The 22,360-nt window shown below is 43.1% G+C and overlaps 1 protein-coding gene across 2 annotated transcripts; it reads left to right on the top strand.

Moving 5' to 3' along the window:
• The first annotated feature begins 9 nt into the window (after positions 1-9).
• Positions 10-19,148, top strand: MMUT (methylmalonyl-CoA mutase). 2 transcript variants are annotated; one of them, XM_027732716.2, is made up of 13 exons: positions 10-40; positions 2,840-3,243; positions 3,931-4,298; positions 5,388-5,545; positions 6,666-6,837; positions 8,721-8,969; positions 9,246-9,357; positions 10,631-10,746; positions 11,326-11,441; positions 14,713-14,844; positions 17,064-17,211; positions 17,321-17,488; positions 18,732-18,860. In XM_027732716.2, exons 2-13 carry the CDS (start codon positions 2,865-2,867, stop codon positions 18,858-18,860), a joined length of 2,247 nt encoding a protein of 748 aa, XP_027588517.2. In that variant the 5' UTR covers positions 10-40; positions 2,840-2,864. The 2 variants fall into 2 exon arrangements, with proteins under 2 accessions (XP_027588517.2, XP_027588516.2); XM_027732715.2 differs by lacking the exon at positions 10-40 and having other exon boundaries at positions 2,688-3,243; positions 18,732-19,148.
• Positions 19,149-22,360: the final 3,212 nt, after the last annotated feature.

Genomic DNA, 22,360 nt, shown 5'->3' on the forward strand with positions numbered 1-22,360 from the left:
CGTGCGCGGGATCCGAGCGCTGGCGGAGGGGCCGAGACAGGTAACGGGAAGGGGGGCGGAGGGGATGTCTGTCCCTATTCCCATTCCTGCCCTTATCCCTGTCCATATCCATGTCCGGAGCCCCTGTCCCGGTCCCTGTCCTTGTCCCGATCCCCTAACCCTGACGCCATCCCGGCCCCGCGTCCCCATTGGCCGCCGAGGGGGCGTGTTTGTGGGCGGGGGGCGGTGGCGGGGGGCGCCGGTCACCCCCCGGCTGTGGGCGCTGAGGGGGGACAGCGGACAGGGCGGCTTTGGGGCTCCCTCGGGGTGGGGGGCTGGCGATGGAGAGATGGGCAGAGAACTGACTGAAGCTCAGCAAGGGCCGGTGCAGCGTCCTGCGCCTGGTGAGGAACAGTCCTGGAGTGTATTAGTGACAGCATTGCCAGCAGGTCAGGGGGGAGATCCTGCCCCTCTACTCAGCCCTGGGGAGGCACATCTGGAGTGCTGTGCCCTGCTCTTGGCTCCTTGGGACGGGAGAGACGTGATGCTCCTGGAGTGGATTGTTGTGATCAGATTATTACGATTATTAGAGAGATGCCTCTAGCCCATTTAAAGTGCAAGAGAGACCACACGCCGAAGTCAGTAGTACGGATTTTATTTAACAGTAAATGTGAGGGGGAGAGAGAGAGAGAAAGAAATAGAAAAGAGCGGGAGAGGGAGAGAAAGAGAGTGACAAAGAGTAGGCAGATATCACCACCTCATGGATCCAGAAGGTGTCCTGTAGTCCTCTTGCCCGTGGCTTCTTGGTGGTGAGGGTTCCACAAAACACAGAGTTCAATGGATTAATATAAGTTCAGGGATATGGGGTGCCCAAGCACCTCCCCTGCAGGAGAGAGTTTTACACTGTCCTTTGCAACACTGTGGATCTGTTGCAACACTGTGGATCATAGGGTGGAAGGGCTCAGAAATGAGTCTGGGGGCTATGGCCTCCCCCTGCCAGACCCAGCCAGGGCTGATTTTCAGCACGGCTGCTGAGTTGGCTTTCCTTGTGGATACATTCCTCTCCCCCAGGCTTGTTTAATTCTCCTTAGATCTGAGATAATTGGACAGTAGTACCGCCTTTATCTTATCTCAAGTTCAAGTGGCTTAACTCACAGTCCAGTTTCCCAGTTTCAGGAGGCGTGTTTGGACAGGGTGGGCTTCTGTGGTTGGAGCTTCTTTATACAGTTTGGCATAGTAGGCAAAGTCCTTCAGTGATCTTAACAATGGTTAAGACAATTACGATTTTTAAGTCTCTTACATGGGTCCAGCAGAGGGTGACAAGGATGATGAAGGGACTGGAGCATCTCTCTTAGGAGGAAAGGCTGAGGGAGCTGGGCCTGTTCAGCCTCAAGAAGAAACACTGAGTGGGGACCTCGTCCATGTCTGTCAGTGTTTGCAGGGAGGGGGCAGAGGATGGACCAGGCTGTCCTTGGGGTTTCCCAGCAATGGGACAAGAGGAATGGGCTGGAACTGGTGCCCAGGAAGGTCCACCTGAACATGAGGAAGAACTTCTTTCCTATGCAGTGACTGAGTACTGGAACAGGTTGCCCAGAGAGTTTGTGGAATCTCCCTCACTGGAGATGTTCCAGAGCTGTCTGGACACAATCCTATGCCATGTGCTCTGGGAGGACCCTACTTGAGCAGGGAGGTTGGACCAGATGACCCCTTGTGGTCACCCCCAACCTGCCCCATTCTGTGATTCTGTGACTGAGCAGCAGTGGGGGCCCAGGTTACCTTTCAACCTGGCTGCAGCATCACATGCCCACAGGGAATGAGTGCTCCTCAGGTGCTCCTCTGTGCCCAGCAGGTTATATAGATACCACATTTAGCATATATATTATTAAAACACGTGTTTGGAGTGTTGCTGCAACACCATAATGGTGAGAGAGGTGTTTTCCAGTTTTATATGAGATTTCTCATAAAGGTGTCAGGGAAGTGTGATTTTCCAGGGGTTGTGAAGGAAATGAGGCAGAGAGGGGGTGAGTGGCCCTTGGAGCCAAGCTGTAAAGGTTGTGGCTTCAGAAAGAAGCAGGGATAGGGTATGGAGAGCAGCAGCAAAAGAGCTTACAGCTTTCAGGAATTACTGAGCTTACAGAATCACAGGATAGTTTGGGTTGGAAGGGACCTTAAAGATGATCTCATTCCAACCCCTTACCATGGGCTGGGATGCCTTCCACTACACCAGGTTGTTCCAAGCCCCATCCAGCCTTGAGCGTTTCTGGGGACGAAGCAACCACAGCTTCTCTGGGCAGCCTGTGCCAGGGCCTCACCACCCTCACAGAGAAAGTTAAAGTTGTCTTCCATACCACTCTCAATTGTGGTGGGATGAGCTCTGGAGCTCTTGCATTATCCCTGTGTTCTCATATGCCACAATCTTTTTCTCCTTTTTTTCTCAGTGTCTCTGGTTACCATCCAGCCCAAGCCACCTTTTCCAAAGTTTGTGATATATCAGCAATTTTCTGACAGTCCACTTTCTGCAGAGTGCCTCCTTCATGTTCGATATAGAAAGAAAACCTTCCCTGTGACGGTGGTGAGGCCCTGGTACAGGTTGTCCAGAGAAGCCTTGGCTGCCCCATTCCTGGAAGAGGGTCCCTCTTTGCCTTTAAGGAATTCATAGATGAGAGAGATGGGAAGGTCAGAGGGTAGCTGGGCATGGCATCTTCGTGCCTCACACTGGCTTTTCAGTGACTGATTAACGATGGTGCTGCTGAGGGACTGAATAAGTCACACATTTACGATGTGAATATAGACGGGTTTGGGAACATTTCCTTGGCTAGAGGAAAATGATAATGCAGATATGTGTATTTATTTTGTCCAGCTCACCCCAAGCTGACGGCTCAGCCATGCTGAGGGCCAGGGACGTCATCCTGCGGCTGCGGCCGTGCCGCCACACGTCCCTGGCACAGATTCCAGCCGGCCGGAGCACATGGCGTTCTCTGCACAGGCAGCCCCTGCACCCAGAGTGGGCTGCCCTGGCTGAAAAGCAGCTGAAAGGCAAGAACCCCAAGGATTTAATCTGGCACACCCCGGAGGGGATCGACATCAAGCCGTTGTACTCCAAGAGGGACACCAAGGACCTCCCTGAGGAGCTGCCAGGGGTGAAACCTTTCACTCGGGGGCCCTATCCCACCATGTACACCTATAGGCCATGGACAATCCGACAATATGCTGGATTCAGCACGGTGGAGGAGAGCAACAAGTTCTACAAGGACAACATAAAAGGTAGGGCAGCTGGTTTGGGAAAAAACATTGCCTTGTGAAACAGTGGGGAACATGGATTCAGTGAGTTACATGGCAAATGGGATTGTTTTGCCTCATGAGTTTGGGTTTCTGATGGGATCTTCCCAGTGGCGCTGTATTTCTTTATTATTGGGAAATTGGATCATTTCTGAAACTGCCTTTGCTTCATTTTGCTGTGGAAAAGGAATGTGTTAAATGCTGGTTTTAGTTATTGCACCTTAACACGTAGAGAGACATAATTTGGCTCCATCCCAGAGTCCAACCAGCAGAGATTATGGAGCACTTCACACTTGTTTTGAGACCATGAGAGAAAATTGTAGTGGAAAAAAATGTTGAACTATGTAACTTAACTTCTGGTGATAGTGCATTCTGACGTTTTGGGTTTCCATCTCATATTCTGAAGGAACTCATAAATACCTATAAATAGTGTCATTCATGGCATATTACTAAATACAAAGTATGGGGATTTTCCTTATTTGAGAACAGTTTTCCCAATATTTCTGCAGAGTGTTGTCCTTTGCAGATGTCCCTGCCCATGGCAGGGGGGTTGGAACTAGATGATCTTTAAGGTCCCTTCCAACCCAAACCAATTCTCCGTGGTTGTTGAGGAGTTGTTTGGGGATTTCTACATCTTTTGATACTATGGTTTTTTGTTTCTCTTTCCTGTAGCTGGCCAGCAGGGATTGTCTGTTGCTTTTGATTTGGCCACCCACCGTGGCTATGATTCAGACAATCCACGAGTTCGAGGAGATGTTGGAATGGCTGGAGTTGCCATTGACACTGTGGAAGACACCAAAATCCTTTTTGATGGAATTCCTTTGGAGAAAATGTCTGTTTCCATGACAATGAACGGGGCAGTGATTCCCGTGTTGGCAACATTCATTGTGACTGGAGAAGAGCAGGGAGTGCCCCAGGCCAAGCTGACAGGGACAATCCAAAATGACATCCTGAAGGAGTTCATGGTCCGCAATACGTACATATTCCCCCCAGAGCCATCCATGAGGATCATTGCTGACATCTTCCAGTACACCTCAAAGGTATTCACTCTTTAAATGTACTTCTGTTACTATGTCAAGTTAACTATTTATGAGGCACTTTGGAGAACAAAGCAGAAGATGGGAAGACCTGTCATAGTGAAGAATAGTGAGGTCGTGGAAAGGGCTGGCAGGAGAAGTTAAGATCCCAAATCACTTACAACATAAATTTGAAGGTTTTTTAAGTCAGTCCCAATCAAAGTCAGATTAAGGTGAGCCTAAGCCTGAAAGGATGCAGGAAGCTTGGAGATGAGGAACATTCAGGCTGTTCTTTGCAGAGACAGTAAGAAGCCACATAGTTAAGCATTATTTGCAGGAGGAAAGAGGTAAGAGTCTTGAGAGGCTTCTGCTGCAAAATTAAGCATGAGAAGAAGGTAATGAAAGGAGTGAAGTCTGGAACTGATGACTGGAAGTTGAGTGCTCCCAGTTGTTTTCTTAGTTGCATTTTCATTGGAGAGGTGGCACACAGCCTGTGATGGAGAACAATACTTAGCATGGTGAGTGATAGTACAGGCACAGTGAATAGTGCAAAAAGGTGAAACCACATGAAGTAAAGATCTGCAAACACCATTTCATAGGGATGGATTATATTTGCAGTCTACAGGGAGTGCACAGAACGGGCTGGAACACCTCTGCCACGGAGACAGGCTGTTGTTCAGCCTGGAGCGGAGAAGGCTCCAGGAAGAGACCTCATTGCAGCCTTTCAGTGGCTTATAAAAAAGACTGAGAGAACTTTTTACACAGGCAGGTAGTGATAGGACAAGGGGAACAGTTTTAAACTAAAAGAGGAGAGATTCAGGTTAGATACTAGGAAGAAATTCTTCCCTGTGAGGGTGGCGAGGCCCTGGCACAGGTTGCCCAGAGAAGCTGTGGCTGCCCCATCCCTGGACATGTTCAAGGCCAGGTTGGAGCAACCTGGGACAGTGGAAAGTGTTCCTGCCCATGGCAGGGGGTTGGAACTGGATGAGCTTTAAGGTCCCTTCCAACTCAACCCGTTCTGTGATTCTGTGAATGGATTATTTGTGAATGTTGATAGAGCAATTATCCACCCCGCCCCTTGCTGTTATACCCTGTTGTCTCTTTTTTTCGCAGCATATGCCAAAATTTAATTCCATTTCCATCAGTGGGTACCACATGCAAGAGGCAGGAGCTGACACCATTCTGGAATTAGCTTATACCATAGCAGATGGCTTGGAGTACTGCAGAACTGGGCTTAAAGCTGGCCTCACCATTGATGAATTTGCACCAAGGTGAGCTCAAGAAATTTACAAGTATAAAACTCACTTTTTTGTAAAACCTCTAAGACAGTTTAATATGAAATTCTGTATTTTTAGGCATACAAGCAATATTGGCAATATTCACGTTGCAGATAGGTTTGAGTTTGTTTTTGTTACATGATTTCAGTTGTAAAATCTATTTTGTCCAACATCTAGGCTAATAAACTGAATAAAGCTCATGCACAAGCATTGTCAAGGTCAATTTTAATTTAATTTTCAGCAGAATATTCTATTTTTTGTATAGTTAATGCCAGACTAGGCAAGAATTATAGTTTCAGTGGTCTTGTTTATTTACTCACTATACAGTGAGTTTAAAAAAGAAGAGATGTGGTGCATGGAGCCTGTTGCACATTCAAGCTGTAGAAATCAAATGAATTAACCCGTCCCTGACATTTGTGGCAAGATCCAAGTGGGTCATGTAGAATAAGATACAGCCTTATTTTCAGACTTTGAAGTGACAGGGAATTCTGTAAGAGCTTTTGGCAAATTGTTTCCATAGCTAATTCACTGTTAAAAAAGTGCATCTTTAGTATAATGACTTTTACTGGTGTGAACTGTGCATGTTTACATTTTAAAATCATAAAAGCTGTAAGTAAGCAAAAGTATATTGATCAGTCTGTTCCCTGATATGCTGTCCTGTATTAAACTGATTTGGATTTTGATTAAAATCATCAGGAAAAGGATGAAAGCCTGCTTGTAATATGTAATGTCTTCTCATGATAAGTAGTTTGTGAGTGTAACTGCAGTAGTAGATGGTGTTTGGGAGTATTCCCTGGCACTACACTGTCATTGTCTGTACTTGCTGGAACACTGCTTGACTGAGAGCTCCCCCAGAACAGTCCCTGGGGACAGTTTAGCAGCTCCAGGGGCCGCTGGCAGTGGCAGTTTGCTTGCAGTCACCCTGTTTGGAGGCTAAATCACTTTATTGACATAAGCGTGTACGTTCTGTAGCAGCTGGCATCAGTGTCCAGGAACATTCCCATCATCTGCAAAAATAAATTATCAGAGACCTTGCTGTAGGATTTATCCTTTACTGAAACAAAATTATTAGAATGGTTTCATGTTTTATCCTGTTCATGTGCTCTTATTACAGGCTCTCCTTCTTCTGGGGAATTGGGATGAACTTCTACATGGAAATAGCAAAGCTGAGAGCTGGGAGACGGCTCTGGGCTGACTTGATTGAGAAAATGTTTAAGCCCAAGGATCCCAAATCTCTTCTGCTGAGAGCTCATTGTCAGACTTCGGGCTGGTCACTCACTGAGCAGGTTAGAATTGGGACTGTCATCATCTTCCTCACTTGTTCTCACATGTTCTCATGGTGTGGATCTAAAAGGGGCCTGCTGGTGTAACTAAGGTGCAGCTTCCTCAAGGAGGACACCTGTCCCACTCTTGAGTTTGACAGATGCATACACAAGCATTGGATACATCTTTATATTAATTCAGGACTCAGAGCATGAAGCCCCCTCTTGTATTTGTCCTGTAAGTTACCTTTTCAAAATGCAGCTGAGGAAGGAAGTAGAGGCACTTTTTTCTCAGGATCACTGGCTTGAGAATGCATATGAGGAGCCAAGGAAGTCACTCATGCCCCTGATGACAACGGCTGAAGAGGGAAGGAATGGTTACAGCTCATCTGTTCTTTAGAAACTGGGTGCACTCTCTGTTCTTCCTGTTCACTTACATTACAACTAGAAAATAAATCATTGGAGCGCATATAGTTTCCCAGGTGAGGTCGGAGCTGAGTTCCAGCTCTGATTCCAAGGCCTGCTTCTCAATCAAAGTCAGGCAGTAGGAGTTATTTTTAGGTTGCAACCATTGTTACTTGACTTCTGTGCCTTGGTTTTATTCTTGTTTTTTGGTCGAAGTAAATGTAATTTTTACTTACATTGCGACAACACAGTACAACTAAAACAATGGAACTTTCTGAGCAGTGGCCTCTGTGGGTCCTCCAATTAAAAGTATTGTGTGGGTACAAAAATATTAATATTACTAAAACGATATTCAGCCATCTTCAAGTCTCCAGTGTAAATAATTTTCTGTCTGGATCATAACCCTTTTTTTCATGTCTAAGCATTGCAGTTATCTTAATGTAACTTCTCAGTGCCCGCTGTTTACTCCAGTAAGTTTCAGCGGGCAAATATATTTTCCTTTGACCTGCCTTTAGATATGTACCTACTTATAAATTAGGTGTTACATTCTTGCTTATCCAAATCCCATTTATCTGTAATTCTTTAAATGGAATACTTGAACCAGAAAGGCTCCAGTGCAGGCAGAATTACCACGTTCTGTAAAACAGTGGTATTAATTCCAATTCTTTATGGAGGATAATATAACTCACATTGGTTCAGTTTGCTTTCTTCAAGGCCACATTAGTGGCTCTAAATTTTTTTGTATACATTCATCTCACCAAAGCCCTTCAAGAAGTAGGTGTGCAGTCTTGACCTATCAATGAATTCTCTCAATAATCACATTAAAAAGTACAGGCAGCTCACTGTGTGAGTCTTCACTCCATCTCAGAACATGGAGACCACCAGAACTCCTCTTTAACTGTGAGGACACACATACAACTCAACTATCTAGGTGTCTGAGAAAAGCAGATAAAAATTTTGACCTAAAGACTGAGATTATATTCTGTAATACTGACTCTATTTCTATAGCTATCTTTCAATTTTATAGCACTAGCAATTTGCAACTGTAATTTCTACCTTTAGGTAATGTCATTAATGAAAATATTTAACTACATTTAGTTCCAAAAAAGATCTTGACTAGTAACCTGTCTGACACACTTGCTGTTCACTGTTCCAAGAATTCTGGATGGAGGATATCAGGCCTACCTGTTCCATCCTCTCCAACTTGGATTCATTAAGGCCTTCTAAGCACCACTAAGTATAAGTTAGGCTTTGATTTGTTACCATCACCAGTTTACTCACACACTGATAATGTTGTCTTTCTTTCTGGGTTAATCTCTGTGTTAAGATACTGACAAGTGATAAATCCGTTTGATTTGATGCCTGTTACTGATTGGGGTTTTCTCAGCTTTTGTTCTGATTCCAGTGTTTCAGTGGGAAGTCTTGCATCCGTTTCCCTGCAGAGTGTGTGTGACCAACCATGGCAGAACCTCTGAGTTCCAGAGCTGTCCTTTCCCTTCCAGGATCCCTTTAACAACGTTATCCGCACCACGATCGAGGCCATGGCTGCAGTTTTTGGGGGAACACAGTCCTTGCACACAAATTCCTTTGATGAAGCCCTGGGTTTGCCCACAGTGAAGAGTGCTCGCATTGCCAGGAACACACAGATCATAATCCAAGAGGAATCAGGAATTCCTAAAGTGGCAGATCCCTGGGGGGGATCTTACCTCATGGAGTGCCTCACCAACGATGTCTATGAAGCTGCTTTAAAGGTCAGTTTGCATAACCTATCCTGGGAAAACTTTAGGGATGGGAGTTTTGAGAAATATATTTTAAGGGACTATTTGATAAGTTGGTAACTTCTAAACAAGGAATTATTTTACACTTCTGCTTCAGTGATTTCTTTGTGAATTAACTTTACAAAATACAGTTTAGAGCATGGGACTGGACAGGTAGACATAATAAAAATTTGGATGGTAGTACAAGTACAAAGCTCATTTTTTTAGACCTTGTTACTACTCACTTTCTCAATCCTCTTCATTTCTCAGCTTATTGAGGAGATAGAAGAAATGGGTGGAATGGCCAAAGCTGTTGCTGAGGGGATTCCCAAACTTCGTATTGAAGAGTGTGCAGCCCGGAGACAAGCCAGGATTGACTCTGGTAGGAGCAGGGAGATGAAAGTAGGGAAAACTGCCACTAGAAACCTTTGTATAAAGGGTTTTTTACACACGTTTTCATTGGGTTTTTGTCATCTTAGTTTAAGAGTAACAGATTGTGAGTGGTAAAATGAATGGTGATAGTTTTATGCCAGTGAAAGCTTCTGGAAAAAGTTTTGTGAAATACAGTGCCAGTGCGAAAAGCCTTACTTGACATATTGAAGATTAGACTAGACAAGGCACTAGAAAGACCATTTTAAAGGGATATTTGGAACCTTCAATTAATAGATTAATTTCTCATAGGAGCTTTTATCCATGATTCCTGAATTAAAAAGCAGGAATGCCACCAGATGGCGGTATGGAATGCAGCTGGCCAGATTCCTGGGGTTACTGGAAAAGCCGTTATTCCTGAAGACCAGAAAAAATGCAGTGCAAAGGATGATACAGCTCTTTATTTGTGATATATGAACGTGTATATGAATGTGTACACATGTGGTATATACATATATATATATGTAGAGATATTTTTACATGTGTCCTTATAACTCTATTCCACTTCTTGTAATCTGAGTTTCAGTAGCAGTCCAATAACAGAAAACGGGGATAACTCATACATAAAAGAAGTTAAATGAACTTCTTTGTATAGAGGATAAATTTGAAGCAGGTCCTAATTAAGACCAATAAAGAATAATCAGTCAAGTTCTGTGTTTTCTCTCCCAAGGTAAATTACTTGATGTTGCTTCAAAGAGCATATTAATGTTATCAGGCACTGCAAATAAAAATGATTGATAAGTTCATACTGGCTGAAAGCTAAAATATAGTTTTCCACTCCATTTTTATTCACATGTGGAGTAGTTTTAGGTAGGAACTTCACTCTATTTGATAAGTCAGAAAAGTAAATGCAGAGGAGTGCAGGAGACCAGCACTTCTGCTTAATTCTATAAGATTCACTTATATAAGCTTAAAAATAGAAAATGGCCAATGTATATTAGGGTCTCTTTACTACATCAGTTTGTAAGATAAATATTGTTCTATTTCATATCTTTTTTTCTGGCCCAGTGTTCCCTGAGTTGAATGTTCATGCATTTAATCACCTCTCATCATAAAATCTGGAGAATACAGACTTAAATCCTTTCTATAAGAGAAAATTTTATATGTTTGAAGTGTATATAGTTATAATGCATTATAATGCTCAAAAACTTCTTCTGTTGATACTGTGTCTTTTCACAGTAGTTTGCAAATGTATTCTGAGTTTCTGGTGTTTCCACTGGAAATAGGGTCTGAAGTAATTGTTGGAGTAAACAAGCATCAGCTGGAGAAAGAGGAGACAGTGGAAGTTCTGGCCATTGATAACACTACAGTCCGTGCCAAGCAGATTGAGAAGATCAACAAGGTGAGAACAACCTTTTTAAAAAGGGAACTTCTTGTAATTGCAGATAGAACTTGAGTAAAGGTGCTTTGCTAATTTCTCTAATACTGAAACACAGTATTAGAATCCAGACAAAAATGTTTTTGTTACATTGACTTGATTTTCCTTGTTGTATTTCTGATAGTCTCGTGAAAATATATCTAACCTTTAAAAACTGGGAGCATTACAGGTCCTGAAAATAAGATAGGAAACAGCTATGCAATGTTCTGCTCTAAAAACAGGTAACATTGCTTAGTCACTCAGACTGTTTGGTGCAGCTTGTCAAGAGCTACTGAGGGACAGGGTTATGGAACCAGAAATCAATATCTACTTTCACAATCAGTAAAAATGTAGATAAAACTGGCTTAAGAGTTATGTTATGGACTTGTACACATTCTAGGTTTTGAGGTGCCTTTTTACTTTTAATCTTATTGAACTATATAGTGCATATTGACAATTCCATGCCTCCAGAATTAATATTTGAGATCAAACAGTCTTACACACTCAACTTCCCATTTCACTTCGCAGTTTGTTTTAACCCAGTATCTTTCCCCTGCGCTGTAGGTGAAGGCCAGCAGAGATAATGCAGCAGCCCAGCAGTGCCTGGATGCTCTGACAAAATGTGCTGCCACTGGGGAAGGAAACCTCCTTGCTCTTGCAGTGGAAGCAGCACGTGCCAGGTACTGGGGGTGAACAAGCAACTGCTGCTTGAAAAATCAGTGGCTCATTTTCACCTTTTCACTGTTACTGGGTGTGGTGCCAGTGAGATTGGTGTCTTGAGATGTTTTGGGATTTTTCTTCAGAGGTGGAAGTAAAAAGTGGCTGCAGTTTCACGCTGTCAAATAGACCATTATTATATTTTACAGCCTCTTAAGGCCATGCTTTAATTTCTTACAAGGAACCATGCAGTTATAAAGAATCTTGTGTGAACTGAGATTGTTCATACACACTGTGCTGTTTACAACTCATAATCTTACCAGCTTCAGGATGTAACTGGGTTTCTCTGTCACCCTGCTGGTTCATGGGTCAAGGAGCTTAAGAAGTGTCTGAGATGTGAAAATGGATATTCACAATCTCATCATGCTCTGTTGCTTCATCTTTCCTTGCACCACAGATTGGTGTGAAAACATTTTTTGACTGAAGGAGAAATCAGTTTGCTTAGTCAGGCAAAGATGTCAAAGATGCTCTTGAGTGGTGCAGTGAGACATTCTCAGAGTCCAGTGGAACAGTTACTTTTTTCACCCAAGGTGCTTTTGAGGCTGTTTTCTTTTCTGTTTCAAGGTCAGCACCAGTCTCTAGAATAGATCCTGTCTGTCTGTTCCTTAATTAACTAAATGCCCCAAAAATGAGCAAACCAAATTCACTCTTTATTGGAGTGCTGGCCTCTTTTTACTGTGATATCTCAAATTCTTTCATTGAACACTTAACAGCTGTATTTTGAATACACTTTCTCCCACACAGAGCTTGTCAGGAGTCTCTAGCAGCAAGTCTATGTTTGTCTGTGAACTGTGAAGGTCACATAGGAGGGTTGTGTTGGATTTACAAGGGAGTCATATCTTCTGTACCAAAACTGGCCAGTTAATTCCCAGTTTCTCTTCTTGGTGACCATGTCTTCATTAATTGTAAAAGCTTTAATAGACCCCAGATCTACTTTGTAAGCTGCAAACACAAAACTTAATTCTGCCCCAAAACTATAAATGGGGTATTACCAAAAAAGAAACTGTCCTGGCATCAGGTACAGAGGGTCTGAAGGGGGATTGTGAGCTCTGGGAACATTTATGGGGAGCCTTTCTGTTGGGGGCAACGTGGGAAAAGCTTTTCAAGTGAAGCACATTCACCCTTCCCAAGCAGTAGACAAGTGGGCCAGTGTCACCAGCAAGTGACAGGTGCCTCTTTCTTACTGAATGGAAAATGATGGATTTTGATCATGATGTCATCTTATTCACTTGGAACAAAATAAGTGGCACAGAATTTTCAGTGATGAGACTCCATGGACTAATACAGAGATTTCAGCACTGACAAACACAAGTAGAAAAGTAATTTTGGTACTTTGACCAAAGTAATGAGGCAGATCCGAGGTGGTAGGGAACAGGAGCAGTGCTGCCCCCCTTCTGTGCCTCATTTCTCATGAGAAGTTACAGGCAAATGGGTGTAGTTAGGTAGGGTATGAGGCAGGCAGGTTATGCCAAGTTCTTTCTCACCTCTATCTGTGTTGCTGTTTTTCTGTCCCTCTCCAGACTCCAGTTCCTGCTGTGCCAGCTCCCAGTGATGGAAAAGGAAAGCAGGAGTGCATTTTATCATGTTGTTCTGCTCCTCTGTCTGCCCAGCCTGTTACCTCATGGTACTTGCTCACCTGATTTCACACTGCTGCCTCTCATTACTGCTGAAATGCACAGGCAGGAGTGTGAGGCTGAGCAGACAGAAGGTGACAGTTCTAACGGGCACATTGTGGTCATTGATTTTCTTTGAATTGGTATTTGGGCAGCACAGCCTGTTGTGAGCCACTGGGTGAATCACAGCATAAGTTGCCAAAGGAAACAGATCCTGTGCCCTGTAGGACACACAAATGAACAACATCTTTGCTGGTCACAGTTGTGCTTGTCTTTAATGAGATCGACCCAAAGCTTAGCCAAGAGCCAAGGTCCTCTTGTTGGGAAATCACCTGCTTTTGGGGAAGCACAGGGAATCTCTGAGCAGTGAAGGGCTCTGATCCAGCGCAGTTGGTCAGCAGTAATTCTGAGTAGTTAATAAGGCATAAACAGTTTATATACAAACATATTGCCTCAGCCACCAGATATTTTTAAGGGCTATAGACTGATAAAAAATCTCACTCTGTTAAGAGGCTGTATTCCTGCCTCCAGAGAGAGCTATTTCATTGTGGATGCATATGTGGCAGAGATTTTAAAAAAAGTTTATAAGTTTGTTGGTAAACAGTAAGAGAGCATTCATGAGTAGCTGAAAAGCAAAACTCCTGTTATTACTTAAGAACTTTAGATTTAAAGGTTTACAGGGATTTTATCTCTCTTTTAGAAGGGCCCAACCTCCACTTGGCTGCTACCTCCTTTCAGGTGATTGTAAGGAACAAATGTGGGAGAAAATGTGAATTCCAGAGGTTTGAAAGGTGCTTAGCAGTAGCTGAGTTGGTTGGTTGGTTGGTTTGGTCTCTATGTCTCAGTACCTGTGTTTTATTAAAGCAGTATTTTTATTTCTTTCCTTTGACAAAGTTTGCAGCAAGTTGTATTCAGCACGAATTTTTTAATTGCTTTAGGACAGAGGCTGTTATTTCTGATGTTTGTACAAGAAAACAGCACAGCCTGGTTTGCTTCTCTCACTTGTGCTACAGCAGTAAAGTGTGTATTATTTCAAATGTGCACAGTGTGTCCAGTAGCAAACAAAAGTTGTAACTTGTACACAAATAAATTTCCCAGATTCTTCTGCATCTTAGTAGATAAGGAGTCAGGAGTAGAGGAGAAGAGTAATAAACACTGAAATAAAAACATAAGGGAAAGGCAAGCATATTCCAGTTAGAATGTTAGTGTCAGTCTTTTCTGTGTGTTCTTCCTGGGTTTGTCCCCTCTTGATTTATATTTTGTGTTTTAGTGAGTCCAAATGCAAGATCCTGCAGTCTGAGCCCCCCAAAAAAACCTGTTCAGAAAATCTGATTTTATTTTCTGAAATATTTTGCCACGCAGTGGTCCCCATTGCCTTGTCACTTGTAAATCAATTCTCACATCAGCAATAAAGTAGTTTCTTAAAATTACCTTTGCATGTTCAGTTAGTGGGTGACAGTGGGGTGAGTCACATGTTCAGAGTTGCAGCACTGAAAGGGAAAGGAATGGAAATTAATTTGTCCTGCAGCAAGGGAAATAGTTGGGCCAGTGCCAGTGATGCCTGTGTCCTCTTTTCCTTTCAGCCTGCTGATAATATTCCTGCTTTGTGTCTGTGCCTCAGGTGCACCGTGGGAGAAATAACAGATGCCATGAAGAAGGTGTTCGGGGAGCACAAAGCCAGTGACCGGATGGTGAGTGGAGCCTATCGCCAGGAATTTGGAGAGAGTGATGAAATCCTGCATGCCATCAATAGGTGAGAATTGCTTCCCAGGTAGCCAGACATCTAATAACCTCACATTTAATCCAGGAGGTACATGTGCTACTCACTATGCCCTAAAAAAGCATTTCCCAAACCTGAGTGACATCCCCAGATCAAAGCAATGACCTACAACAGTGACCTGCAAAGCATGACAAGCACTCTTGTGCCTATAAGCAAGGAAGGGGAATGACAAGAATTAAGTGCAGTAAGACAATAGTAAAAAATTGAACTTGTATTTGCTTGCAAACACCAAGGTGATGTTATGATTTGAGGATTTTGTTCAGACAGCCTGTGCAGCCGAAGGATTGAGAAGCTGAGAAACTCCACCTGAAATGGCTGTACCTTGGGTTGCTTCTTTTCGAGGCTGTAATAGTAATCTCTAAATCTCTAAAATATTTCCAGCAATTCATATTACAAAATCTTGATCTACCCATAATTGTTCCTTACTAAAACTGTCAGGCTAAAATCTGTCTGGATATCCACATACACCTTCCAGTCTCTGGGTGCTACTTACTCATATCCCGATGGAGAAGACATCTGAAGATGGTGGCATGTGTGAAAACAGCTGCCTATTTGTGCCTTTTCTCAGCTTCTGCCTTCACTGCTGCCCTCAGGGGTAAAGAGCCTGAATTGCTGTAGTGGGAGGTGATGTAATTCCAATCGATGCTCATCAGTCCCTGCTGTGTTGGGGCTTACATGTTAAAGAGTTCAGGCTGTCTGGAAAGGGAATTACTTGATGGCTTCACAGTGGTGATGTTCAGATTGACTTGAAAGTAGTTGTGCTGGGGAATGTCTTATTTTAAATATTTAAGTTTAGGTATTTGTAATTATGGTTTTTACATGAAACTGAACTGAACTAATTCCTTGAAAATCAAGATGTAGCTCCCTTTTTTACAGAGAATCACAGAATCATTTAGGTTGGAAAAAGCCTCCAAGATCATAGAATCCAACCTTTGACCAATCACCACCTTGTTAAGTAGACCAGACCACTCAGTGCCACGTCCAGTTGATTCTTGAACACTTCCAGGGATGGTGACTCCACCACCATCCTACCTTTATGTCCAAGGTCACGTGTACCACTTAGTAAACATGGTGACAAAAATGGATTTGCTGTGTGTCACTTTGCACAGCCCTTCATAAGGGTGATTTCACAGTGCCCAGCACGTAAACCAAGACCAGAATTCCAGGGTCTCATGTGTTTTTAGCCTTGGCAGGCTTGGAGCACCTGGAGCTGTTCTTGTTGGGAGGGAGCCTGTGGATGGGGAAGTAAGAAAACAAGAATATGGAAACAGAAAACAATACAGAGAAAAGGATTTAGAGATGTCACAAATCAATTCAGGTACCTGCTTCACTGATACTCTTAGTAGTCCTTAGGCTGGCCTGACTCCTGTACACCCTCAAGCACAAGCTCTGTCAGTTTGCTTCCTCAGGCTGTCTTGACATAATTCCTTTTCAAGCTGTCCAGTACAATATTAAAAAAAAATAAAAACAAACAAACAAACAAACAAAAAAAACCCCAACAAAACAAAACAAACAAAACCACAAAAGCTTTTATTTCTAAGAAGGGGTAGTCTTAGTGTCCCACTCACAGACAGATCCTGGTGGTACATAAATAATGAGCAATAAGATGAAAGAATAATATCTGAGGCTCTTCAATACAAGAGAGATATCAACAGCTACTATCCAAAAAAAGAGGGGCGATGGAACAAGTACACAGAATATGGGATACAGTAATCCTTGTCTGGACAGTCTTGTGCCCAGTGGAATGGTGATGATGCACAGTGTGATATCCAGGACCTGTCTCTATAACCTGTGTGCAAGTACTTTTGAAATAATTATTCTCAAAATATAAAAATTGTGGTTTAGTTTGTTGTAATTCAACTCATTAAACCCTCAGAGAATTCAGCATTTTGTTAGAAAGCAGAAGGGTAGTGGAGTGGTTTTTTTTAAAAAGAACATTTTATTGGTGAGGCTAATAAATACAAGAAATGAGTTAGTGATTGTATAACATGAATATTAATATAGTGGTTAGTAATTATACAACATGAATTTAATATATTAATATATTGCATAGCCAAGCCATGACTTAGAAGATGTTTTTATCTGATGTACAGAAATTATGCTACACTTGCAGCCAGTGCATTTTTTATGTGTGGAAATACTTCTAATGCTTCTCAGTGACTTGCAGTGATACAAGAGGTGTTTTCCACCAGAGTTAACAAGTTCATGGACCGTGAGGGGCGCAGGCCTCGCATTCTTGTGGCAAAGATGGGCCAGGACGGCCACGACAGAGGGGCCAAAGTCATCGCCACGGGATTCGCAGACATCGGCTTCGACGTGGACATCGGGCCCCTCTTCCAGGTAGGACCGATTGAATCCAGTGTATTCCAAATGCATCCGTTTTCCCTCTGATGCGGGTGCAGCGGCCAGGCCGGGGCTGTTCCCTGTCTCATGCCCAGTCTCCCTGCAGACCCCCCGGGAGGTGGCGCAGCAGGCGGTGGATGCCGACGTGCACTGCGTGGGGGTGAGCACGCTGGCGGCAGGACACAGAACCCTGGTGCCTGAACTCATCAAGGAGCTCAACACCCTCCACCGCCCAGACATCCTGGTCATCTGTGGAGGTGTCATCCCACCTCAGGTACGGAGCAGCATCCTGTCCATCCAGGCCAAGAGCTGCTTTATCTGTGCTGTTTTGTCTGTTTCCTCTATCCTGTCGTGTCAGAGGGGATTTACAGGTACAAGGTGGTCTCAAAGCACTGTCAGGTCTAACTGTTCTGATTTTTGCTACACCACGTCCTGGTTTAATTTACAGTGTTTGTGGGATGGAATATTAAGCTGTGTTGTGAAAAGATGAGCCTCAGGGAGACGTTCTTTATGCTCTGTTGTTTCCCATCACCAGTACTTTGCTTGTCACTGGTACAGGCTGACTCCTGTTGTAAGAGACCTCATGGCTTCCAGCCATAAATTTGGGAAGAGCCACAGCTGGTGACTAATACACCTGGCAGGTCCCATCACACATCTCATTCACTGTTCAGCCTCTCCTCACCATCACAATCATTAGGCCTCAGTGTTGCCTCTCATTCCCTCTGCTTTCTCCTAAACTATTGAACAGTTTGTTTGATTACTGTGCAGTCACATCTGTGCTTTTCTCTTACATTTTTCCTTAGCTCATCCACAGTTTGCCTGGCTGTATCACCCTTAGGGTTATCCTCTGTCTAGAGTGATTCAAATTGATTTTGCACATAGATCTCCCCTTTTCCCACACTTCTCCCTTTGTTAGCTAATTAGGAAAGCATTCAGGAATTACAGACTTTTAAACTGAACAAACAAAACTCGTAGTATTTTTCTGGGAGACAAATTGTGTTCTATCCAGTACCTCTCAAGAGGCTGCTACTAACCTGTGGTTGAAAAAGGTACAGAATACCTTATATAAAAGTAAGAGTGAATGCAGAACTGCTTCCCAGATCTTTCTGATATTTCAGGACAATCATAAAATTAGATTAACTTAGATGGCAAGAGATCACAGGGAGTCATCTGCTCCAAGCCCTTGTTTACAGCAGTATTTTCAAAATTAGAAGTTAGATCAAACTTAGATTTGGGTCATTCAGGGTCACAACCAGTTGGCTTTTGAAAATTTGCCAAGGATTGACATGAGTCTGATTATAAAGAAATAAAATCTTCCCTATGGATTTTTTTTTAATATTTCTTTTTTACCTCCTAACTACCCTACTTTTCCCATCTCCTTGAAGCTGTGCTGCCTTTCTCTGGGATTGGTTGCTTTCTCAGGGCCAGCATACAGGATAGAGCATACACAGCTATAAATGAAAGAGCAATTTTCTGTTGAACCATTAACTATAGATCTTAAATCTACTTTTGAACAGGATTACGAGTTCCTGTATGATGCCGGCGTTACCAATGTGTTTGGTCCAGGGACTCGCATTCCAAAGGCAGCTGTGCAAGTGTTGGATGATATTGAGAAGTGCCTGGAGAAGAGGCAGCAATCCATGTAACTCTGGAATGTCACATCACAGCAGCCTTACACCAATTGCCTATGGAACGGGATCATCACAAGGGATGGCCAGCCACAAACTGCTTCTACTGCCCCCTGGCCTGGTGTTTTGTGCTTTCTAAGAAAGTTCTAAACTCTCTGCTTTGTTCTATTAGAGGATTATTTATATATGTACTCACCAGAAAATTTTATCTCTAGAACTGTGACTTCAGGAAATGAAGGGAATTCACGAAAGTGTGTTTGGGTTTTTTTTCCAGATATACTGATAAATAAACTAATTGCAGCTCTTTTGGTTGGTCTCTTTTGCATGTAGAGAACTTGTTTTGCATTTTTTTGGCAGTCACTGTGGACCTGGAACTCTTCAGGCAAAATCACTGAAGTTCAGCAGAGATATGGTTGAATCCAGCAGCACTTTGATTTGGAAAATGGTGACATCTCGGGGAACAGCAGTGCTGTAGAGAGAGCACAGGTGCACAGCTGCTCCTGCGTGGGCTACTGCCCATACATACAATATTTGTATCTTATTAAACCATGAAATTCAAAAATTATGGTTTATCTACCTCCTCTAGTGGGAGGTATCCCTGCCCGTGGCAGGGGGTTGGAACAAGATGAGCTTTAAAGTCCCTTCCAACCCAAACCATTCTGTGATTCTATGAAGCTGTTCATCAAAAAAGGCATTGAGTTCCAATTTATTTTAATACAAATCAGTGTTAATTTTCTTATTTAACTTTATATGTCATCATCTGAGTAGGGAGGAGGAGTATCCTCAATGGAAAGAAAGGAGCCAAAGGTGGCTCACTCGGGTGTGGGTGTCTGCATTGTAAACTCCCTCAGTTTGGTGAGAGAACTCCTAGAATGTGAACAGGCCAGATCTCTTGGGGTTTTTACCTTAAATATCTGTTTGCATTGGGGTGACTGTGCTGGTGATTGCAAACATAAGGTGCCCAGACTCACTCCTGAGGGAAGTGCTTGCATCCTGCTTCCATGTCTGAAAAGATCATTTGGTTGACAGCACAGTCCAGGGCTGGATAGGAAATACCATGGAATTAGTTTATATTTTTTATATAAATGGAACATATATATCTGGAATTATATTATAATTTGACCATAAATTAACTTCCCAAAACTAAAAAAAAAAAAACAAAACCAAAACAACTAATCCCCTGATATTAATGCTATACTGACTTTCCTGGATCTTTGGTCAAGGGCAGCCCTGCCTTTTAAATTTCCTATATATAAGATAAACCCACCTATGATTCAGAGTTTCTACTGGGGAAGTTTGGATTTGCTTCTTACTGAGTCTGAAAAACGAAAAATAAATTTGAACCATATTTGATACACAAACACCTGGATTGGATTTTTAAAAATTAAGTACATAAACAGTTAATAATAGATTGGGCTATTAAAGTGTTGTATTTAAACATGAACAGGATACAGATCTTTGGGGTTTACAGAGTTTTTCCTGCTACAGAGTGGCATATTTTTCATGTTGCATACACTTTAAAAGCATTTACAAAGGGATGTGGACCTGTTCTGCTCCTAAGTTTTTCCCAGCAGAAGCTTCCATTACGCTACCTTATTAACTTGGATGTCCTTGTTCCAGTCACTGATCTGCAATCAGCTGATAGGAATATTTATTTTACTCTTTATTTTAAACATCAAGCAATTGAGCAAAAACTCTGAGGAGGTGGTGGTTGAATTACAGTTTCATTTACCTATCAGGTTACTTTTTAAAGCTGAAAAAGTACTGATAGTTGACATTTGCCATGAGAAGTCCCTTTCCACACTTGCATAAGGCTCTCCTGCCTCTTCTTCCCATAGATTTTCCTTCAGTTTTCACATACTCCCCTCTCAGTTGCTGGTGTTTTCTCCTGCTCCTCACATTCCTCTCCCCTTTTCCCATTTTCACATGCCAGGGGCTGTTGGAGGTGACTGTTTTCCAGAGGATGCTTCACCTCACTGTATTTGGAGAGAAGGCTGAGTGCAGCCTTGTTCCATATGGAGCATCTGTGAGTGACAACCCAGGACAAGATAATGTCCTGGAGGCCAACTTAATTTAGGGATTTTCCACAAATTTTTAAAAATAAAGCTACTTTAGTGCTCACGACACTTCCACTGCAGGATTTCAAGGGATTTCCTTATCATTTTCTAATCCCCAATTAAGGAATTACTTAGTGCCTTAGTGTATGTCACAGCTCCTGCCTAATTTTCTTTGTTCTTTTGTAATCCAGACATGTAACAGGAATTCTCAGAGCCACAGAAGTCTTTAAGCCTATTTGTAATCCCACACTTGGCCTTAGCTGCAGTTTACAAAATGGAACTAATTATCACGGTTTGAGTGTGGCAAAAGTTTTCAAGAACTGGGAGTCCATTCACTATTGTTGTTTAAAATCTGGGCCAAAGCTGCCTGTGACTTAACTCTTCTTGCCTCCACCAAACCCAGTGCAAAGGTTTGGTGAAGGTTCCACTAGACCAGGAAGGTGTTCCTGCCCATGGCAGGGGGATTGAACTGAGATGGTCTTTAAGGTCCCTTCCAACTCAAACCATTCTCTGATTCTGTGTGGTCAGGGGAAGCAAGAGCTGCTGCAGCCACCAACCTATATTTTGTCGGAGATTTCAAACCCTGAGGGTAGGTATTGTGTCCTTTAAAATCACAGACAGTAAGCTGGAGAAAGATTTAAGCTGTAGGAGCTCATCAATTCCATCCCAGAATCTCTTTGGCTAAACCTGGTGTGATTGTACTTATCCTTTAAACTGAATCACCAGACTCTGTCTTCAGTGGCAATCATATCAGAGCCCCAGCCAGTGGGGAACTCAGGATCTCAGGAGCTCCCATGGAAGCCATGAGAGCCAAGACCTCACTGCAGGACAATTTACTGCTGGTCAGGTTATCTTGAGGATGCCTTGTGTCATCCCATACAGAGCACTCCTCCAGAAAAAGGATTGTAAAGCATTGGAACAGGCTGCCCAGGGAAGGGATGGAGTCACCATCCCTGGAATTGTTCTGAAAACATGTGGGTATGGCACTTGAGGACATGGCTTAATGGTGGTGGTGCTCGGCTGGTGATTTTAAAGGTCTTTTCCAACCCTAACGATCATGATTTAAAACAAATGCTCCAACAGCTTTCATGGCAGAAAAGCTGCTGTGCCTCATCCAGAAACCGCCCGAGTGCACCATTCCTTCTGCTGGGAGCTTCCTTCACTTCCCACTGTGCCATTTGGGACACACAGAAGGCATTCTTCACTGGCTGCCACCTTCCCACCTAACCTCTTCCAACTAAGGCTGCTCGACTCCTTGAACTTGTGTTTTGAGGAGTTGGAACTACACCTCTGAGGGAGCAAGGAACCACAAGACACTTTGAGAGCAGCCATGTTACCATCTTTCCCTGGCAGGGAATATTTCTTGCTCCCCATATGGTTTTCAGTCTGTACTGCTTGAAAGTTACACTCTCAGCTGTATTTATTTGGTAACACTTTGTGTGCAACCTACGATTTCCTCTG

The sequence above is a fragment of the Pipra filicauda genome, unplaced genomic scaffold (assembly GCF_003945595.2).
Source record: "Pipra filicauda isolate LSUMZ 115617 unplaced genomic scaffold, ASM394559v2 scaffold772_size98030_pilon, whole genome shotgun sequence".
In the NCBI taxonomy this organism is placed as follows: domain Eukaryota; kingdom Metazoa; phylum Chordata; class Aves; order Passeriformes; family Pipridae; genus Pipra; species Pipra filicauda.

Coding starts and splice junctions, on each gene's coding strand:
- MMUT (XM_027732715.2), top strand. CDS start 2,805: ATGATAATGCAGATATGTGTATTTATTTTGTCCAGCTCACCCCAAGCT. Junction 11,442..14,712: donor GTGGAAGCAGCACGTGCCAG/GTACTGGGGGTG, acceptor TCTGTGCCTCAG/GTGCACCGTGGGAGAAATAA. Junction 17,212..17,320: donor ACATCGGGCCCCTCTTCCAG/GTAGGACCGATT, acceptor GTCTCCCTGCAG/ACCCCCCGGGAGGTGGCGCA.